At 49.7% G+C, this 22,909-nt stretch overlaps 2 protein-coding genes across 5 annotated transcripts in view; one reads left to right on the forward strand and one right to left on the reverse strand.

Annotated features, from left to right (window-relative positions):
- The window catches only part of LOC139758690 (COMM domain-containing protein 4), a 77,015-nt gene that overhangs the window by 13,300 nt on the left and 40,806 nt on the right, over nt 1-22,909 (reverse strand). The window contains exon 1 of one of the 4 annotated variants that reach the window (XM_071680320.1): nt 22,485-22,621. The exons of the other annotated variants lie outside the window; for them this stretch is intronic. The gene's annotated coding sequence lies outside the window, so the exon portion shown is untranslated. Of the gene's footprint in view, nt 1-22,484; nt 22,622-22,909 lie in introns of those variants that run through there. 4 annotated transcript variants of the gene reach the window in all.
- LOC139758867 (uncharacterized) lies at nt 1,944-11,352 on the forward strand. Its single transcript, XM_071680730.1, has 3 exons — nt 1,944-2,212; nt 7,486-7,558; nt 9,177-11,352. The coding sequence occupies exons 1-3, from the start codon at nt 2,205-2,207 to the stop codon at nt 10,677-10,679; spliced, it is 1,584 nt and encodes a 527-aa protein (XP_071536831.1). The 5' UTR covers nt 1,944-2,204; the 3' UTR covers nt 10,680-11,352.

The raw sequence follows: 22,909 nt of genomic DNA on the forward strand, positions 1-22,909 counted from the left end.
GAGGAGGAGGAGGAGGAGGAGGAGGAGAAGGCGCTGAACTACACACCGGCCTCTCTGACCAGCCTGGTCTTCAAAGTACTGGAATAAATCATCACAAAGCGAACGAAGGATTTCATACAAACTACGTGAGGAACAATAAGGTCTCGAGGAAAGAGACGTCATGTGTCGCGAACCGCTTAGATTCCTAAGGAAACGTGACCTCCGGTCTGGACACAAGAAAAGGCTGGGTGGGTTGTCGTCTGTACCTGGAGCGCCAGAAAGCACCTGACGTGATACCATACAGGAGGAATAAGGAGGAAGCTACCGCCATGCATGATGAATGATCTTAATAACAGGAAACAAAAGACTCACGTCAGGGAAGCCTTGTGGAATGTGGTCACCAGTGGCGTGCTACAGGCAAATGTTCTGAGACCACCGCTCTTCTGTGTGTATATATATGGCACATGACTGGCCGGAGGGATTGGACTTGTAACTGATTATGTTCACTGATGATGCCAAAGTCATGATGGAGATAAGGGCTGCATCTATCCATGAAGCGACCTACACAAGTTCCACAGATAGACTGACCCATGGTGGATCACATTCAACAAGGGTACAAGCAAAAGGATGATTCACAGTGAAAGACAGATTCTACAGCAATGTTATACAGCAGAAAATAAGTGGCAGGAATTTTTGTGTGAGACGCACTTTGCAGACGACATTGTCGCTAACCTGTCACGGAGCCCGACACTGTGGAACAGTACGGGAGACAGACTGTCTGCTGGCTGGTTTATATTACAACAACACTGAAGTATACGGGTAGGCAAATATTCAGCGAGCTGTTCACATCCAGTACGAGGCCAAAATCAGAACATCCCTCCAGGATTTGGTCACCACAGATAAAGTAAGGAAGTCCAGATAACTGAACAAGAAGGACCACGGGAGGGCAACGAAGAAGATTCCATAATAAAGGTAGCCGAACCACAGGAAAAAAGGCTAAAGGCCTAACACTTGTCCACCATGGATGAAAAAGAGAAAAGTTAGGTGTGACCTGATCATGATTTTCAAATTCTTATACCAGTCTGAGGATGTCAACAATGAACAATTCTTTGGGAGATATAGGGATAGAACAACCAGATAGAACAACCAAAGGCCGTAGCAGGAATCTAAACTAGAAACTTGTTAGAAAAGATATTAAGAAATACATTTTCTAGTGCAGGAGCAACGAATGAATGGCATACACTGAATGATGACACTGTGGATGCAGACAGTATACACAGCTTTAGAAGGAAAGAACTCAAGACATGAGAGCCCCATGAGGGCAGCCCCCCCCCCCCGTACAGTACACATAGGTAATTACACCGTTATACACTACACTGTGATTGTAACACACCATCTCCACTATCATACATCAACAGTGACTGCTGCACAACACCGTCATTCTAATTATCCCATCACTGCTATACATACACCATCACTGCTATACATACACCATCACTGCTATACGCCACCATCACTGGTATACACCATCTCCACAACAGTATACTACCATCACTACCATGCACCATATTCACCGTTACAAATCTTCACTGTCAGGCACCATAACCACTGCTATACACCATCGTCACTGTAATGTACCATACTCACCACTACACTGTTGTCGGTGCCAATAACCATCTTCACTGCCACAGACCATCATCACTACCACACACACACTATCACTACCATCCAATACCGTCACTGCCACAAATCACTGCCCGGGCCTTACACTGCTGGGAAGAAATGCCGGAGTTCGAGTTAAGAATAACGGAGCGAGTCTGGAGAATGGTGGAGGGGGGGTGGGGCCTTTCCGATGGTGGGGGAAGAGGGGTCCGTCTGGGCAGGTGTGGGCGAGGCCTGGACAGGCCTGCGCATGCGCCAGGTGAAGCGGGTATATAAAGGGCCGTCCAGGTGACTGGGAGCGTCACAAGAAGTGGGGACACACGAGGAAGAGGAACCAGAGAGACAGGGAGAGAGAGAAATAGAGAGAGAGAGAGAGAGAGATAGAGGACGCCGCGCCCCCCCACACACGACGCCACGACAGTCCTAGCTAACCACACCACTACCCCCACCCCCCCTCCCCCAAGGCCCAACCAACGACGTACGTCACACGACAGATTTCGCCGAGGCTGTCGCTGAGATGAGCTGCTGAGAGAGCCCCGTTCTCCCGTACCCCAGTACTACACATGGCCAGGTCAGTGCAGAACTCTGAGAGGTTCAATCCTTCTCTCTCTCTCTCTCTCTCTCTCTCTCTCTCTCTCTCTCTCTCTCTCTCTTAGAAGGTCGGTCTGTGAGGAACTTAAAAATTTCGGGAACCGTCGGAATTTTAGGGATATAGGATTCCCCGAGCACACCAGTCTTGATAGGGTTTCAAGTCAAGTCGAGTGTCTTGGAAGGACGTTTGAGGGGGGGGGGGGCTTAGGGATTTTAGTGGCCTTGTCTTCATGGGTCTTGGGGCCTGGGGGAGGGGGGGGGGTTCTTTATAGGTTTTAAAGTCTTATATTTTGGGGAAGGTGTCGGGTTTAAGCTGTCTGGGTCTTTAAGACTGTGCTGGAATGTCTCCACACTTGTCGTCCAGCACTGTAGCGCCCGCAGAATTCAGGTTTCCAGTCTTTGATTTCCGGTACCTAAATCCAGACAGATCCTTTTTTTTCCTTCAAGGGATTTTAAAGGGCTTAAGTTTTCAAACGCTTTAAATTCTTTTAGTCTTAAGGGTCTCAGCCTGTTTAGGGTCTACAGGTCCTCAGCTTCGTCAGGGTCATGGGACGTTTCAGGGTTATCCAGGCGTCTTCAGGATTCCGGCGGTCTCAGGGATTCTAGTATCCAACGGTTTTAGGGACCTGACTAAGGGTTCAGGGCCTTGTGCTGCAGCGGAATTTAATGCTCTTATCGGCCTTTTATCCTGAGCCTTTTAATGCCTCTACTAAGCTTCCAAGTCCGTCAGTATCTATGTCATGTTCACCCTACAGAGTCTTATGATCTTAATTAAAGCTTTTCCATTATTAATCTCTGTAGGAATTCTGTACTTTAATGCCCAGAGTGTAAGGGATTTTTAGGCTTATTCATACATTTCTTTATGTCTTTTCTCCATGATTTAAGGTTTTAGGTTGTGTCATCTTTAACAACTTGAGACAGATGTTCCTAATGCCTCCTGTATCAAGGGATCCCTTTTTTATGAGACAGGACAGAATATGTCATCGTGGACGGGAAAATACAAATTCTAAAATTGTTACCTGATGTATGTATCAGCTGACTTGTGACGTCACAGATGAATCTTGCTCAATTTTGTTATAATCACCTGCTGTAACGACAACCTCCAGGATGTCCTCACTACAGACGAAATACAGAATACATAATATCGTTCGTCCGCTGTACCACATCATGAGTACAAGGTACCCAGAGTTAAGAAAACTTCACAATGTTAACACGTAAGACATCTAACAGCGTCTCCCCAGCATCACACACCAGGATGCCACCACCTCTGTGTACGCGTTCACCAGTACCTCCACCTGCTGTGAGGGGATAAGTACTCGTAGATAGATCTGAGGAAGGTTGGAATATGACGTGCGTAAACCCTGGGATTACTTAGCCAATACACGGACCACAGTCCCATCTAACAATTTTTTTCGGGGGAGATTTTCGTTCTGCTCAAGTTTCATCCCACGAGTACACCAGTTCGACCCTTGTATACGACATGTTGGGTGAACGCGACCACACGACCCTTGAGCACGAAGGGTACGACCCTTGAGCACGAGGGTACGACCCTTGAGCACGAGGGTACGACCATTGAGCACGAGGGTACGACCCTTGAGCACGAGGGTACGACCCTTGAGCACGAGGGTACGACCCTTGAGCACGAGGGCACGACCCTTGAACACAAACGTTAAGATTTTTTAACACGACGGTACGTCTCTGGAGCACGAACGGTATGACCCCCTGAACATGACCATATGACCCGTTGATATAACGGCCTGACCTTTGACCTAATCCTCAAAGGTCTGATTAAAGGGCCAGGTAAGGCTGGGGGACACTCGTACGCCACTGTACTCTCACTTATACTCCATACATGCGTACACGCCAGTATTAACCATCATTTTCATCTATAAATAAATCTACTCTCCAAAACTTGTGATCTAAAGTCAACACATTTGTGTGGTTATGTTTTCCGCGTTAGGATCGATGACGTCAAGAGTTCCGGGCACTGTCAATGGTCAGGGTTGAGCCCATTGATGACGTTACTCATTCAGAGCTCTGTGACTGGTCAACATTCATTTTCTTAGTTGTGACGTGTCAGTCAGTCACTCACTAAGCCATGCCAATAAATATGCGTCGTGACCAGGTGTGGTGCGGCTGACCCCTGGTCCTGTGGCCGGTCATGGCCAGTTGTGGTGTATGTAACTCTCTGGTCCACAGCCTCACAAAAAGTTCTGATCTCACTTTATACACCATTACGCAGGTCAAGTAATGCCGCTCTTTTTTACTGAAATAATACATATAAGGTCGTTTTCATATCTGAAGCAAACACCTCGCCTGTATCCATCGGTAAAAAAAAAAAAAAGGGATAAAAATAATGGCTGATTGAGTGTGGTGTGGGCGGAGGAGAGTGACGGCAGACCAGGGAAAACAAAAGAACATCGCCATGACCGCCGACATAATTAACTTCGCCCGTGGAGGCCCCCAACCTAATCCCGCAAGAACATGTCCCACAATGTTGGCAGACTTATAAAAAAAAAAAAAGACTGTCCACGGGCTAAATATTAACGCGAAGCAGCAACTTTAAATAGCTCGGCAAGCGTGTGTAAGGCAGCAACAAGAGGCGAAGTGCTTCTTGGTAAAGCTGAGAGCAACATAGGTTACTGTAAAATGCTCTACCGACACACATCCAGCCCCAGCTGCCAATATTCCGTCATAGGAAAGAACAGACATTAAAAAAATGATAACCAAGCAACAGTAGCTTTACCTGAGTGGAGACAAACCAGTGGAAGGTCTCAGTCAACGCTAAATTTTACTCGACTGAAGTCTTCTGGGCCACACAGTAGTCGCCATAACATTAAATAAAAGAAAACCAATTTATTCAAATGATCAAATAATTTTAGTTGTTCGTCGTGAGAAACATTTCATAGCCAAGACGGTCAACATATGTGCCAGACCGCAATGTTTACCTGGCCCGTTGTGACGTCACGCCCCTTCAAAAGGACAATGAACGCGACATTGTTCTCATTACTTGCCAAAGGTTTGGTCTACAATCAGAGAACAATTTTTTTTTCTTTTCTTCCAGCGGGAGAACAGTTACATAATAACGTTATGTACATAGATTGTACTACAGAGAACTTGGTCCATATCGCTGGCTGGTCACAGCTTCCACATCTGTGTGACCTGCCTCATCTCCAACGCATCATGTCGGTATTTAACATCTGTTCTCAAGAAAGATACTCGTCCTTCTCACTACAGTTGTATCACCTCCTACACCGTCATACATTACTGTGCTGTATTGTATACTGCTGTATGAGCCTATATGTCTTTCCCCGACCCGTGGAGCAAGAAAGTACTACGCATTGACCATGTCGGTCCGATCCAGCATAACGCTAGGAACCCCCGGTATCAATGACCTTAAGGTCAAAGGTCACGTCATCATTCCCAAAGGGTCACAGTGTCTGGCTCCATAAGTTAAACTGATGACCAGTTGAATATTCCAGAATGGCTTTTATAATCGTATTCCACACATACGCCGCCTTTCACACACCTTCTCTCCTACTTATACTTAAACGTTTAAGTACATTGATAAAACGAAAGTACTCACAGGTCTTTGCAACCCCCTACCGTTAAGCCAGTGTTGTAAGTGTTCACAAGGCTATCGACGTAATCACAACCTGTATTCACAACTAGAGGCAGTCGCTTCCTGGCTCTGTATGGGGCCACACGAGCCGAGTCATACTGGAGTGTAGTAAGGTTATGCAAATTCTACAGAGCCGTCGACGGCCCGGCCAACACTGTGCTGCGCCTCCTAGCTTGTACCCTCGGACCACGTAACAATTATTCTAATGATATCATTACTACCATTATCATTATTATCATTATCATTATCATTATTATTAATATTAGTATCATTATTATTAATATTATTACATTGAACATCCACACAATATGTGAACTACATACCACACCCTCAACACACAGAACTGAACCCCACACCCATACACAGACACTCACCCACACACCCACACCCATCTGTCGTAGGCCAGTGCCTCGCTACTCACTACAAGTTACGACAATAGCCCAGGTTAATCCCCACGCTGGAGCCGCCCGGGATAAAAAATGAGCCTTATTGAAATTCATGAACCATTTTTATTTTCTGTCCAGCTTGGCGAGTATATAGGGTTAGTCTACCACACGGGCTCGTGGGGCCAGAACTGCGGACGGGGGTTAGAGAAGGAAGAGTAACATAATACAGTCACTTGGGTTTAGGGTTACAGTCAACTGTACCGGGCTACAGTGAAACAATACACTCTACCTGTACCTGACAGTGAAGACTGGCTCTCCCTCTCGTTGTATCATCTACATCATGCGGTAATGACGGGTGGGTAAATATGGCTGTATCATGTCGTGTTATACAGTAAGGTACACTCAGCTGGGGAGCTAAGGCGTACCACACTCAGCTGGGGAGTTGTACTGTACGGTACACTCAGCTGGGGAGCTAAGGCGTACCACACTCAGCTGGGGAGTTGTACTGTGCGGTACACTCAGCTGGGGAGTTGTACTGTACGGTACACTCAGCTGGGGAGCTAAGGCGTACCACACTCAGCTGGGGAGTTGTACTGTACGGTACACTCAGCTGGGGAGCTAAGGCGTACCACACTCAGCTGGGGAGCTAAGGCGTACCACACTCAGCTGGGGAGTTGTACTGTACGGTACACTCAGCTGGGGAGCTAAGGCGTACCACACAGCTTGATGACGCGTCAGTTACCACAAGGTTCTGAATTTGACTCAAACGGTCAAGGAACGCTTAGGTGGCGTACATAAAATTGCGTATATAGATTTAATAATGACTATAAAGACGTACTCTCTACGTAAAGTCAATAACTTTGCTCTCTTTGAAAGGTTGGCGTATTCTGTTATGACATAGATGAACTCACATTCCGTTTTCAGTTATATGATATAATCTAGTGAGGGTCCATTCTTTGTCACAGTTGATATTGCAATGTACTCTCCTGAAAAGTTTCTCTAGTACCATATGACGTCATACAGCTGCTTATACCATAGTTTGTGTTACCAGATGTGATATAATTATTCATCCCGTTTTCTATTGCCGAGGTATGGTTAGTATAGATACTTATCCCGTTTTCTGTTGCAATAATGGGTAATGTACTTATCCCGTTTTCTGTTACCAGTACGTTCAGGTACTTTTCCTGTTTTCTGTTGGCAGAGGCGAGGTAAGTGAAGGTACTCACATCCCGTTTTCTGTTGCAGGCGAGGCTACGTGATGGCGGGGTGTATGTGGGTGTTGCTGTGTGTTGCGGCAGCTCAGGCGACGGCAACACAGGTGGGTGTGTCCCTCTCCTCCCTTCCCAGTACATTCACCCCCTCACCTCATCCCTACACAAGCAGTGCTTTATTCCCGTTTTCTTCACCTCAACTTTACCCCCAACGTGCACCGAACCCCAACCTAATGTGACAGTCAGGCGTCCACAGCGTTACCTACCCGGGGTAACAGTTACACACCTCATGTAACACAGGCAGGCAGTCTGGGGGTAACAGTGTGGGGTATATACCCACGCCTTTGCATGCATCACTATACTGTCCGATTTCCTGGGTTTCACTGTAAGACAGGGAAGTCAACCACATCCTGCTGACAACACTGATCCACTTGTTGACGCTCTCCACGATTTCGCATAACTCACAACTTACATCTGCCCCCACAGCCTCCCACAACAATCACTACAACACAACTATAACGGCAGTCACACACACAGTCCAACAGTCAGCCAGTTGGTATAACCACACGACAATGATAACCAGTGTGAGGGTTGTGATGACAGTGTGAGGGTTGTGATGACAGTGTGAGGGTTGTGATGACAGTGTGAGGGTTGTGATGACAGTGTGAGGGTTGTGATGACAGTGTGAGGGTTGTGATGACAGTGTGAGGGTTGTGATGACAGTGTGAGGGTTGTGATGACAGTGTGAGGGTTGTGATGACAGTGTGAGGGTTGTGATGATAGTGTGAGGGTTGTGATGATAGTGTGAGGGTTGTGATGACAGTGTGAGGGTTGTGATGACAGTGTGAGGGTTGTGATGACAGTGTGAGGGTTGTGATGACAGTGTGAGGGTTGTGATGACAGTGTGAGGGTTGTGATGACAGTGTGAGGGTTGTGATGACAGTGTGAGGGTTGTGATGATAGTGTGAGGGTTGTGATGATAGTGTGAGGGTTGTGATGACAGTGTGAGGGTTGTGATGACAGTGTGAGGGTTGTGATGACAGTGTGAGGGTTGTGATGACAGTGTGAGGGTTGTGATGACAGTGTGAGGGTTGTGATGACAGTGTGAGGGTTGTGATGACAGTGTGAGGGTTGTGATGACAGTGTGAGGGTTGTGATGATAGTGTGAGGGTTGTGATGATAGTGTGAGGGTTGTGATGACAGTGTGAGGGTTGTGATGACAGTGTGAGGGTTGTGATGACAGTGTGAGGGTTGTGATGACAGTGTGAGGGTTGTGATGACAGTGTGAGGGTTGTGATGACAGTGTGAGGGTTGTGATGACAGTGTGAGGGTTGTGATGACAGTGTGAGGGTTGTGATGATAGTGTGAGGGTTGTGATGATAGTGTGAGGGTTGTGATGACAGTGTGAGGGTTGTGATGACAGTGTGAGGGTTGTGATGACAGTGTGAGGGTTGTGATGACAGTGTGAGGGTTGTGATGACAGTGTGAGGGTTGTGATGACAGTGTGAGGGTTGTGATGACAGTGTGAGGGTTGTGATGATAGTGTGAGGGTTGTGATGATAGTGTGAGGGTTGTGATGACAGTGTGAGGGTTGTGATGACAGTGTGAGGGTTGTGATGACAGTGTGAGGGTTGTGATGACAGTGTGAGGGTTGTGATGACAGTGTGAGGGTTGTGCCGCCTGTTGTCAGCGTTGGGTACTAACTCTCCCACGTCTCCCCAGCAGGACACTAACCCGTCGCACGACCTGCAGAAGCGTCGGGAACCTGGGTCAGCGACCACGTCCGTAGGAGACGTGAGGCTGGGAGGTCCAGGAGATGGGGCCGAGTCCCCCCGCGAGGCCAGGTCACCCCCAGCACCGCCCCTGCCACCAGCCCCGGAGGGCGACGCGTCCTTCTGGTTGGCGAGAGGCAAGCGGCCGGCGGATCCCCTGGACCGGCACTCGAGGGTGTCTGACGGCGACACAGCTGATCCCTGGGGCCACGAAGACGAAGACGATGATGACGATTCAGAGGAGGAGGACGAGAGCGTGAAGCTGTCGGGCAGGAGCGGTAGCGGCACCTTCTGGGTGGCGCGGGGCAAGAAGGCCCTCCAGGATTACCTCTCCTACTACTGGGGATCCAACCAGAATGTGTGGGGCGAGACGCCCTTCCAGAGGTGGGCTTCCTCGGGTGGGATGGAAGACCCGGCTGGCCCTCAGCAGGACCACACCTCCCGCTCATCCCTCGGGTCAGGCTGGGAGTCCAACCAGAGCTTCTGGGGCAAACGGGACGGTGGGCCCTTCTGGATCGCCCGGGGCAAGCGGACGACGCCCGCCTCCTCCTCCTCCTCGCTCTTCAGTAAGCGTCAGGACGACGGCGGACCCTTCTGGATCAGTCGAGGCAAGAAGTCGGAGTCGCTGCCGCCCCTCGACGAGCCCTTCCTCTGGCCCACCAGGGGCAGGAAGTCTGCAGAAGCCAGGACCTTCTGGGCAGCCAGGGGCAAGAAGGAGGTAACCGCCAGGGCCCCATTCTGGATTGCTCGGGGCAAGAGGGGCGGCAGTGAGGCCAGCCTGACCGCGCCGTTTTGGATTGCTCGAGGGAAGAAAGATGGAGAAATGTCACCAATCTGGATAGCTAGAGGGAAGGAGGAAGGAGAAACCCATCCCTTCTGGGTAGCTAGAGGGAAGAAGGAAGGAGAAACACACCCCTTCTGGGTAGCTAGAGGGAAGAAGGAAGGAGAAACACACCCCTTCTGGGTAGCTAGAGGGAAGAAGGAAGGAGAAGCACATCCCTTCTGGGTAGCTAGAGGGAAGAAGGAAGGAGAAACACACCCCTTCTGGGTAGCTAGAGGGAAGAAGGAAGGAGAAACACACCCCTTTTGGATAGCTAGAGGGAAGAAGGAAAGTGAACGACATCCCTTCTGGGTAGCTAGAGGGAAGAGAGAAGAGGACAACAGCTCCTTCTGGATCACGAGAGGAAAGAAGGAGGACACACATCCCTTTTGGGTAGCTAGAGGGAAGAAGGAAGGAGACAGAGATCCTTACTGGATAGCCAGAGGCAAGAAGGAGCCGGAGAACAACGCATTCTGGGCGGCGCGCGGCAGAAGGACCGACGGAGAGCAGGACCTCCTGATGGAGTACCTGCTCCAGGCGCTGCTGGTAGGGCAGGCGGAGGCCTCCCGCCGCCACGACGACCCGGACACACAGGACGACCCCTTCGCAACGAGCTTCGTCGCCCAGAGGGGGTAGCCCCACCACCCTACCTACACATACCAACCTATTTTCTAATTTCTGTTTTATAGAGATCTACGGAGCACAGGTCGTCCAAGGGATACAACGACCACGTTACAGGTCGTCCAAGGGATGCGACGACCACGTTACAGGTCGTCCAAGGGTGCGACGACCATGTTACAGGTCGTCCAAGGGTGCGGCGACCACATTACAGGTCGTCCAAAGTGTGCGACGACCACGTTACAGGTCGTCCAGGAGTATGATGACCAAGTTACATGTCGTTCATGAGCGTAGCGACGTCAAGCAATGACACAATATTAGTCAGGACATTCCCCCTTGACGTCTACAGCAGGTGTTATCCTCGGTCATACACGTCAAGGGGACTTCACAATACACCACCGGCTGGGGACCTCACAGTACGGACCATCCGCTCGGGGGACCTCACATTACGGACCACCAGCTGGGAGACCTCACAGTACGGACCACCAGCTGGGGGGACCTCACAGGACGGACCACCAGCTGGGGGACCCTCACAGGACGGACCACAAGCTGGGGGGACCTCAGTACGAGCCAACACGGTGCTCTAACTTCACTGGGCTGGGTGACAGTTGGGGTAACCTGACCACATGTGAAGGTAATGATAATAATAAAAACAACCAACAAACGATAACTTGGTTTCACTCCTCAGTCATCTCCACTAAATGGAATGGGAAGAAAACGAGAACAGTAATGTACGAATAATTTGAGCGTCTCAGGTGTCTGTAGACCTGACTCGCTAAGGAAAGCGAATGTGGCGGGAGATGACTCATTTGCCACTTCTGGATGATACGGCTCTAGTGGTAGATTCTCGCGAGAAATACCAGAGGCTGGTGACAGAGTGTGAGAGGGTAAGTAGAAGAAGAAATGTGAAAATGTGAACAAAAGTGAGGTGCAGCAATGAGGGAAAGAACGGTTTAATTGTAAGTTCAAATTGGGAGAACCTGGAGTAAGTGGAGTGCATTAGGTACCTAGGAGTGGACGTGACAGCAGGGGGGCTGAAGTGAGTCATACGCTGGAAGAGAAGGTTAGGCTTGTGTTCGTTAGGGCCAAGATGGCTGTGTGTGTCTGAAGATATGGTAGTACTGGCGAGTCTTGGCCGTTCAGTGGAGCGGGGAGAGAGATAGTGTGTGGCGTGAGGCAGGAGGAGGTGTGGGCAGGGAGCGTAGTCTGAACGAAAGAGCCGACCAAGGTGTGCGGATGGCTTCAGCATACGAGGAGGATGAGCGAAGAAAGACGGACACAAAGGATCTACATGTCAGAGGTGGAGGAAGTAGAGGGTGGGAGAGAGAGGGACAGAGTAAGAAATGGGTGGACGGAGTGAAGGAGGTGATGAACCGGCCAGCTCTGAACCTTCAGGAGGGCCAGGGGTACTACATGTGTGCTGCTGGCATGAAAGACCTGGAGTGGCGAAGTACGTGAGGAAGACGTGGCCTGAACCAGGTCATGTCAGCCGTGAAGATGCGACCCCGCGAAGGAATAAGATCATCCACGTACCTCTTGCATGACCTGAGGCGATAACAAGGGGAAGGGGTGGGGGTGACACTGCCCTCCCTGTACTGTCACTTCCCAAAAGATGGATCAGAGGACAGTCTTCCATCTGTTCTTGAAGATGCCTCGCTACGCGGGAAACGGCGAACGAGTATGATATATAAAAACCAACTACAAATACCTGCGTCCCATTTTCCTATACTTTGTTAAGTAACTAAAATACTTTCATCTCGAGGAATTTACAATTAAATCATATATCCTGTGGGAAAAAAGAGGCCGCGGAAAACATTTTCCTAAGACGAACACTAACTAATATAACTTTTAAAAGTAATGTATATATTTGATACATGAGAACAAGTAACAAATTACGAGAGACTTTGGGTAGAAAAGAAAAAAATATCCCAAGTTAAACTGTTCTTCCAACAGTTCAGAACAAAGTAATTAGCAAAAGATAATACTTATTTTACCAAATCTTTTAAAGGATTTAATTCTATAGTTCCTCCTTCCCACACGGAAAGTTCCGTTTTCTCTAGTTCTTCTCTGAATTAGAGAAAATGGACCTAGAGGTTGAGTTACAGCGGATTCTCTCGACTTGCGTAAATGATATGATATAATGTTGTGGAAAACTGATCAATGTATTAAGTATACGTACGACAATGTACACACACACACACACACACACACACACACACACACACACACACACAAATTAGTGTCGATGTTAAGAAGGCGTTTGGAATAGCAAAAGAATAAAACAGAACAATGTAAGTGTATATATCATAGATGATGGGAATTCTACACTGCAAGAAACTATGTAATAGAAATGGAAGGTTGAGGGGTGTCGCAGCATCAGGTAGCAGTAGCGAGGAAATATACGTTATGAAAAACAACGTAATCAAGACGAGGTAACAGAAGTACGAGTCATGCGGGACGTGGCAGACACCAGAGAGGAACACGTTCATGTGACACGTGTCAAACCTGGTCATGCCTCAGGAGGGGGTGGCACCATGACCAGCCACCGTGTACCTGGCATCGTCGGCACCAGGTCCACCCGGGGAGCACCAGGTCCACCCGGGGAGCACCAGGTCCACCCGGGGGGCACCAGGTCCACCCGGGGAGCACCAGGTCCACCCGGGGGGCACCAGGTCCACCCGGGGGGCACCAGGTCCACCCGGGGAGCACCAGGTCCACCCGGGGGGCACCAGGTCCACCCGGGGGGCACCAGGTCCACCCGGGGGGCACCAGGTCCACCCGGGGGGCACCAGGTCCACCCGGGGGGCACCAGGTCCACCCGGGGAGCACCAGGTCCACCCGGGAGCACCAGGTCCACCCGGGGAGCACCAGGTCCACCCGGGGAGCACCAGGTCCACCCGGGGAGCACCAGGTCCACCCGGGGAGCACCAGGTCCACCCGGGGGGCACCAGGTCCACCCGGGGAGCACCAGGTCCACTGTGCATGACAGGTGCTTCAGGTGTTCGTATATTCATCTCAATGAGGTCTGCTTCCCTGGGTCGAGATGCTGTCGGACCTCTGGGGTACACTTCCCTCACGAACTTCCAACACGAATGTCTAATTTCTTTAAAGGAGTTCATCCACGCGTGACTACCAGCTACTTCATGGGACTAAGCCCCGTCCCACCCACCCCCTTTTAAATGGCCTGAGGAAAAGGACAAAGTTCCCCCGGTAACCTCCTTTACCACTCCTTCCCCGGCCAGCGTCAGGCGGGCAGGATCAAGGGCTCGGGAACACCACACGGCTATTAGGTCCTACAAAGGCGGAAGACCAGCTCTCTTTACCGCGGGTGTCGGCCTCACACCGGCGAGAACCCCTACACACACACACACACACACACACGCTTCCAACTACCACATCCAGTGGAGAACTGTCTGTATGACAGTGTGTGTGTGTGTGTGTGTGTGTGTGTGTATGCCCCAGAGGTCAACCAATGCCTGAGGTCAACACAGAGCGCGGTGGGGGAGAGGTAGAGCGCGGTGGTGGAGAGGTAGAGCGCGGTGGGGGAGAGGTAGAGCGCGGTGGGGGAGGGGTTGAGCGCGGTGGAGGTGGGTGAGCCACGACGGGTAGAGAGTGAGAGGTGAAAGTAAGGGACAATAGCAGAGGTCGGGTGATAATGCCACGGGCAGAGGGGATGCCATTAGTCAAATTATCCCAGCTGCTTTGTTGACAGCCGGGCGACGGATGCGCTCCACCCAGGGCCTCTCCCGGATTTTTCCTGCCACGCCGACCACAGACCCTCCCGTCTGTCTGTCTGTCTCCCTTCCCAAAGGAACGACGGAAGAGCACATAGTACATATGTGAGTACACCTTGCCGGCCATACTACACCGCCATACATCAATTCTTTCTTCGTCTCTCGCACGGAAGTGTCTCGGTGGAGTTTCCTTTGCGTGTTGGCGGTACTTCCCCGTAAGGCCCGGACCTTCCCATCAACTTCCAGGCTGCTCATGGAACAATGAGCTCCTCTCTGGAGCCAATAACTTCCAGGGAAGACTGACACTGGATCAGACGGACGAGGAGACGCCCGGCAAACACTGGCACAGACACACCAGCGGGTCTCGTGCTCACCTGTCACCCGCCATCTCATGACGGTTCATGACCCAAGACCTGTCGCCGGTAGACGGGGTAGACACCACTCGCTTCCATCAGGGGTGTGAGGGTGATCATGAGAGGCCTCACACCCGGACATATGAGGCATGAGGACGTCAGTGGGTGAGCCAGGTGGAGCTTTGTGGGTCACTTAGAAGCTCTGGTCCAGTCCACTACAGGAGGATGAGGAGGGGCGTGTCGTCGTGAGGTGTTCACCCCACCGCCAGTCTCTCTGACCAGCTGGGTCCTGGGGTGGCAACGCTCTTGGTCGTGACGCACGCTAGGCTGCAGCAGCGACGAGGTAACAGATTCTCAAGGCTGGGCGGGCTTGACAGACAACCCATCTTTACTCACTTTCCATTGATGAGGAGGGTCGTCTTCCACCTGCTCCTGCCACTACTGTACTGCCCCTGCCACTACTGTACTGCTCCTGCCACCACTGTACTGCTCCTGCCACTACTGTACTCCTCCTGCCACTACTATACTGCTCATGCCACTACTGTACTGCTTCTGCCACTACTGTACTGCTCCTGCCACTACTATACTGCTCATGCCACTACTGTACTGCTCCTGCCACTACTGTACTGCTCCTGTACACGGTGGCAGCCTCGCCAGGTGTGTCATGACGGGACTCTGGTGTTCACATTCCCTCTGCTTGTGTCTGTCGCTACACACCCTCCTCCCATCCCCCATCTCCTCTCCCCAACAGACGAGATGGACTCGGAATTCATACCAGAATAAAGTTAATGGACACCAGGAGGCCGGCAGCAGCCACGAAGACTGGGACAGCGGCAGCAGCAGCAGCCACGGAAAAAGAAAGCGAGTGAAAAGCACAAATATGTCTCCAGGCATTTCCAGGTTAAGAACCTTTCACTGTCTTCTGCTGGCTGAGGCAAGACCTGGACCACTGAGGCTTCCAGGAGCTGTGACCAGTTTCCATAAAATCTTCCCTCAGTCTGGTTTGGCCAGCGTGGCTTCACCAGGACAAGGTCAGCAAGCTGAGGGTCTGGGATGTAAGGGCCTCTCTCACACACGACCTCCCCTGCCCTGCTGAAGACATCATGAACAACAGACAGGCACTACCAGACTCTGGGAATGACCTCGGCGAGGGGTGGGAGGCAGTCAGGTAGTCCTGCCGTTGTATGGAAGGCAGCACGGTCGCCCTGGCTCTCGCCACACACTGTCCTGGCCACGTACACCAACCTAGCCAAACAACCGTCCAAGTGGTTTACGTACAAACAACCCGCCCATACGTCATATTTTCATTATTTGTAAACCGTCATTTTACCACTACAATGTAAAGCTGTAAGTGAATTCACCTTTCATTTTCAGGTGAATATGGGGAATCCACATCAAGCTACGATATAAAAGTTTCCTGAAGTCAATCAAGACTGAACAATCAACGAATGCATTTGAGATCGACATACTTTCCTTCAGTCTCAAACCACCTGCAATGTTAAAGAATATGTGGCACATCAAGACCCACACCTGGCCATGGCTGCAGTCCACCTCTCACTCTCGAGATAAGGTACATCTAAACCTTACCATAACGTGACATTATTATACCTTTATACCGTGTCCTTACGTTGGGCTGACGGCAGAGGCTGGAGTAGGCTCAAGTGGAATCTAGGGAGGGTAGACGGACGTTATCATGAAGATAACGTTGATCAACTGTGGCTGACCCGCCTGCCCCGGGCACTGTGCGTCATCGTCTGGGAGGGAAGGGACAATATTGGAAATGAAGCAAGGGAAGATTCTAGTGGTCGACTTGTTGACGACACAGCTTACTTCAATCACTATAAAAATATACCGACAATTCTCTCTCTCTCTCTCTCTCTCTCTCTCTCTCTCTCTCTCTCTCTCTCTCTCAGAGAGAGAAATAGATAGATATAGAAGAGAGGGAGAGAATAATTCTATACACGTGGCGAACTATAAAAGAGGCTTGGCACCCACCGGCCACCTCCAGGACCCACGACAAACAAATGTGCAGACCGCCAGCAGGAGCAAGACGGCGCCCGACACATCAATTAAGAAGGAGAGCCGGATGCAGATTTCCTCTCTCCAGACCACAACACCCCCGACACCTGGGGTGGGGGTCCTCCTGGACGCCATGATGACGGACGGGCGGGGGCACCAGCGACGCCATGATGACGGACGGGCGGGGGGCACCAGCGACGCCATGATGACGGACGGGCGGGGGGCACCAGGGACGCCATGATGACGGACGGGCGGGGGGCACCAGGGACGCCATGATGACGGGCGGGCGGGGGGCACCAGCGACGCCATGATGTCGGGCGGGCGGGGGGCACCAGCGACGCCATGATGACGGGCGGGCGGGGGGCACCAGCGACGCCATGATGACGGGAGGGCGGGGGGCACCAGGGACGCCATGATGACGGACGGGCGGGGGGCACCAGCGACGCCATGATGAGGGGGGTCGTCGGGGCTACGACAGTTGGGGCAGAAGGAGGCTATAATGAGGGGTCACCAGTGTTGCCAGGGTGGAAGATACTCTACTGACTGACCTGCACAGGTGTGTGGTGAGGTGAGGCAAGTCACTGGTGCACATTACACACGTCTCCACGTCTGCAGGTGAGGCAATAATGACCATCTCTCTCTCTCTCTCTCTCTATATATATATATATATATATACATATATATATATATATATATATACAGAGAGAGAGAGAGAGAGAGAGAGAGAGAGAGAGAGAGAGAGAGAGAGAGAGAGAGAGAGAGAGAGAGAGTGGGTGGGGTGGGACAAGAGAGGAAAGAGGCCCACCTTGGGCAGTCTGACCCCAGGGAGACAACAGAACACGTCGCCAGAACATCCATCTATCAATCTCCCCGCCACTCCCTTCACACACACACACACTCCCCCACACACCACTCTCTCCCTCTCTCACACACACACACACTCCCCCACACACCACTCTCTCCCTCTCACACACACACACACACACACACACACACATATATATATATATATATATATATATATATATATATATATATATATATATATATATATATATATATAACATAATTTACACTAGTGGGTGAGCTCACTGCGGGCGAGAAGTGTGTTATGTCGTCAGGAAGGACTGAGTGAAAATAGGAATGTGATCAGACGGACTTCTATGACGCCAGTGCCATCTGGTGATTACTTTCCATACTGAGGTAAACACATTCTAACCAGAGACTACTTACGAGAGACAGCATCACGCATCTCAGGCTTGACTTTCTGATATATATTTTCATCTCTTGTCTTTAAGAAATTCTCTTTCGGAAGAGATTAGAAAATATAGACATCAGACTATGAAAAAATACGGTTCTATCTTACGTCTGTTGACAAGCGTAAGAGGTTGCCAGAAGCACGATGACCAACCCGAACACACAGTTTGCCATACTTCATCATTTCCTATTTGGTAGGACAGAAACTGCACGCTGGTAAGGTAATATACTTTCGGGAATATATGTTAGCGTTAAGCGGGGAGGTTGTGCCGGCAATATGGGCGGTACCAAGAGGAAAAATTGGTAGAGGTGAATGATTGTACCACTGAACGATGCCATTCCGCCGTTCGCCAACGAAATACGACAAGAGTTTGCTACTGCTGAAACGTCTATCCAATGAAAGACTGAGTCCAAAGGTCAATGACCAGCTGGTCAGTGGCACCCCAGCCCTCCGAAAGGGATGAGCAGACGAAGGCCCAGAGGTGCCGCATCTGCTAGTATATCTGAAATAGAACTTACCCAGTCAAAGTTGAGAGATATTGAGGAATGGGATGCAAACAGGCGAGGACTTTGGTTGAGTGTGCAACGTTTTCAAACGAGACTCTATCCATAAGGCTAATATGGCGCTTTAAACAATACGATCGTCGACTGGTTATGTCCATGACTCTCCAATAGCGAAGTGGTGACACTGACATGTTAACTACAGCAAATCATCTCCCAATTAACGTGCACAAACCAAGAGTGGACAGTGATGGGGGTGCCTAAAGAAAACGGGCAATAGAGAGGCTTTGACAGCGAGGTGTGTAGCGCCACAACTCCGCTGACATATGGCAACTGTACGTCACAAGTGTAAACATATAATGCAGCGGGAGTGTCTGTCTCTACCTACACACACAGATACCATCCCTGGCTACCTGGCTCCCAGAACCAGTTCTACCAGAACTAGTAGACAAGCCTGGGGGTAAGAAAGGATTATCATGCATCCCTAATGACTTTAGACTGCAATTAAAACAGGATGACGACCAAAATGTTCCTTTGTTAACAAGGAAAGGTTAGAGCAAGCGGCGTGATGGCTGGTGCGTGGCCTCCCAGCACCTCCAACCCGTGACAAACAGGTGGGGAAAAAATCCTGTTTGTACGAGGTAGTTGATCACGGGCGAACGGGAGACTGAACTAACAGAAGAACGGACAGATGGTCAGTCCACACAACACGAACCACGGACAGATGGTCAGTCCCACACAACACGAACCAAGGACAGATGGTCAGTCCCACACAACACGAACCACGGACAGATGGTCAGTCCCACACAACACGAACCACGGACAGATGGTCAGTCCCACACAACACGAACCACGGACAGATGGTCAGTCCCACACAACACGAACCACGGACAGATGGTCCGTGCTACACTACATGAACCACGAACATTGTATCTGTAAATCACCAATCATAAAACAGTTGTTATAGCCGTAAATTATCTAAGAGACGGCGTGACCCTTAACAATGACTGAGGAGTGGGTTGTTGTTGTTGTGAGTATAGGTTGTAGATGTAAATAACCTGTGAGTGACATGAAGACAGTCGTTCGATCGCCACTTGCGGGAAAACCTCATCGATCTGTGTTTACAAATAAGGAAGCACACCCACTCTCCCTTCCTCCAACCTGTGACTTAGAACTGGTAGCACCAGACCGCAGGAAGGGGGTTTCTCCTGTGCCTGGTTCATGAAGTGGTTCGACAGTCATGGTTCGCCCGGTGCGGTTGGGGAGGGGGGAGGGGGGGTCTCTCTCTAACCTCTAGGTATAATCAAACTTTTTAATAAAACTCTTTGGAAAACTCGCGATTTATTTCACTTACCCCCCCCCCCCCTCTCTCTCTCTCTCTCTCTACACACACACACACACACACACATATATGTATATATATATATATATATATATATATATATATATATATATATATATATATATATATCACGTGCCTCGCCTCCAACAGCCAAGTGGTGTTGAGGACGGTACATGGTTACTTGCTAATTAATTAAGGTGATGACAAATTTCGTAACTGACTTAAACCTAGAAGCATAACTCTATCTTCCACCTTGGATCATCTCAAAATCCTACGTTCAGAATTCCTATGTTTCAGTGAAGGATACTAAGACTTAAGTCTCCTCGCGTACATTTGATCGTTTCTCGCGTTAGTAAGGTAGCGCACAAACAAATGAAGAAAGGCAACATCCGCTCACATCATCCACTCTCCAGCTGTCATGTGTAATGCATCTAAATCACGGCTCGCTATCCATATCCAGGCCACACAGACCCTTCCGTGATTTACTTCGGACGCTCCACATTCCCTAGTTCAGTCCATTGACAGCAAGTCGACCCTTGTATACCACTTCGTTCCAGTTCACTCTATCCGGTAACCGCCTTTCACTCTCCTGCATGTTCTGGCCCCGATCGCTCAAAATCTTTCTCACTCCATCCTTCCACTTCTAATTTGGTCTCCTGCTTCTTTTTCCTCCACCTCTGACACATATATCCTCTTTGCCAACCTTTCCTCACTCATTCTCTCCATATGTCCAAACCATTTCAACATCCCCTCTTCTGTACTCTCAACCACGCTTTTCTTATTACCACATATCTCTCTTACCCTTTCATTACTTACTCAATTAAACCACCTCACACCACATAGTGTACCAAACATCTCATTGCTATTGCTGGGTCTATCATACTTTGAAACATACCCATTTTCGCTCTCGCAGATAACAATCTCTCTCATCCCACACATTATTCAGCTCTCCCAGGACCTTCGCCCCCTCACCCACCCTATAACACTTCCGTTTCCACAGTTCCATTTGTTGCCATGTCCACTTCCAGATATCTAAAACACTTCACTTCCTCCAATTTTTCCCCTTTGAAACCCATAACCTATATATATATATATATATATATATATATATATATATATATATATGGGTGTGTGTGTGTGTGTGCGTGTGTGTACGTGCAGGAAGAGAGGAAAGTGATTGGTTCTCAGTGAATGTAGGTTTGCGGCAGGGGTGTGTGATGTCTCCACGGTTGTTTAATTTGTTTATGGATGGGGTTGTTAGGGAGGTGAATGCAAGAGTTCTGGAAAGAGGGGCAAGTATGAAGTCTGTTGTGGATGAGGGAGCTTGGGAAGTGAGTCAGTTGTTGTTCGCTGATGATACAGCGCTGGTGGCTGATTCATGTGAGAAACTGCAGAAGCTGGTGACTGAGTTTGGTAAAGTGTGTGAAAGAAGGAAGTTAAGAGTAAATGTGAATGAGAGCAAGATTATCAGGTACAGCAGGGTTGAGGGTCAAGTCAATTGGGAGGTAAGTTTGAATGGAGAAAAACTGGAGGAAGTAAAGTGTTTTAGATATATGGGAGTGGATCTGGCAGCGGATGGAACCATGGAAGCGGAAGTGAATCATAGGGTGGGGGAGGGGGCGAAAATCCTGGGAGCCTTGAAGAATGTGTGGAAGTCGAGAACATTATCTCGGAAAGCAAAAATGGGTATGTTTGAATGAATAGTGGTTCCAACAATGTTGTATGGTTGCGAGGCGTGGGCTATGGATAGGGTTGTGCGGAGGAGGGTGGATGTGCTGGAAATGAGATGTTTGAGGACAATGTGTGGTGTGAGGTGGTTTGATCGAGTAAGTAATGTAAGGGTAAGAGAGATGTGTGGAAATAAAAATAGCCTGGTTGAGAGAGCAGAAGAGGGTGTTTGGAAATGGTTTGGTCACATGGAGAGAATGAGTGAGGAAAGATTGACCAAGGGGATATATGTGTCGGAGGTGGAGGGAACGAGGAGAAGTGGAGACCAAATTGGAGGTGGAAAGATGGAGTGAAAAAGATTTTGTGTGATCGGGGCCTGAACATGCAGGAGGGTGAAAGGAGGGCAAGGAATAGAGTGAATTGGATCGATGTGGTATACCGGGGTTGGCGTGCTGCCAGTGGATTGAATCAGGGCATGTGAAGCGTCTGGGGTAAACCATGGAAAGTTGTGTGGGGCCTGGATGTGGAAGGGGAGCTGTGGTTTCGGGCATTATTGCATGACAGCTAGAGACTGAGTGTGAACGAATGGGGCCTTTGTTGTCTTTTCCTAGTGCTACCTCGCACACATGAGGGGGGAGGGGGATGGTATTCCATGTGTGGCGGGGTGGCGATGGGAATGAATAAAGGCAGACAGTGTGAATTGTGTGCATGGGTATATATGTCTGTGTCTGTGTGTGTGTATATATATGTGTACACTGAGATGTATAGGTATGTATATTTGCGTGTGTGGACGTGTATGTATATACAATGTGTATGGGGGTGGGTTGGGCCATTTCTTTCGTCTGTTTCATTGCGCTACCTCGCAAACGCGGGAGACAGCGACAAAGCAAAATAAAATATATATATATATATATATATATATATATATATATATATATATATATCATACCTGCGAGTGTGGATGGTGAAGATGAGTAGGTTTATGAGGTGGTAGCGACCTGGCTGGTGCCTCACCTGGACGTCTATCTACCTCGCTTGTCGACACTGTTTACTAAACCACTGGAGGACCCGCCTCACCACACACAGGACACAGTAAGTTCCCCAGCCCTGGGCTACGTGGCAGGTGACTCCGGGGGCTAAAAATGTATCTATTTTTCTTTCATCTAGTTTGGCTCTGAAAAATGACACGTCACCATAAACTCACCAGCACCAACACAAACAACTCACCAACACAAACATCTCACCAACACAAACAACTCACCAACACAAACAACTCACGAGCGTAAGCAGTCACCAGAACCCACACCAAGAGTCTGGTGGAGGTCACGAGTCCAGTCACGAGGAGGTCACCTGGTGAGGTCACCATCAGCAGGA

The sequence above is a fragment of the Panulirus ornatus genome, chromosome 31, assembly GCF_036320965.1.
Source record: "Panulirus ornatus isolate Po-2019 chromosome 31, ASM3632096v1, whole genome shotgun sequence".
NCBI classification, from domain to species: domain Eukaryota; kingdom Metazoa; phylum Arthropoda; class Malacostraca; order Decapoda; family Palinuridae; genus Panulirus; species Panulirus ornatus.

Excerpts from the sequence above, each read along its gene's own strand:
- LOC139758867 (XM_071680730.1), top strand. Across the intron at positions 7,559-9,176 it reads CTCAGGCGACGGCAACACAG|GACACTAACCCGTCGCACGA; the intron begins GTGGGTGTGTCC and ends TCTCCCCAGCAG.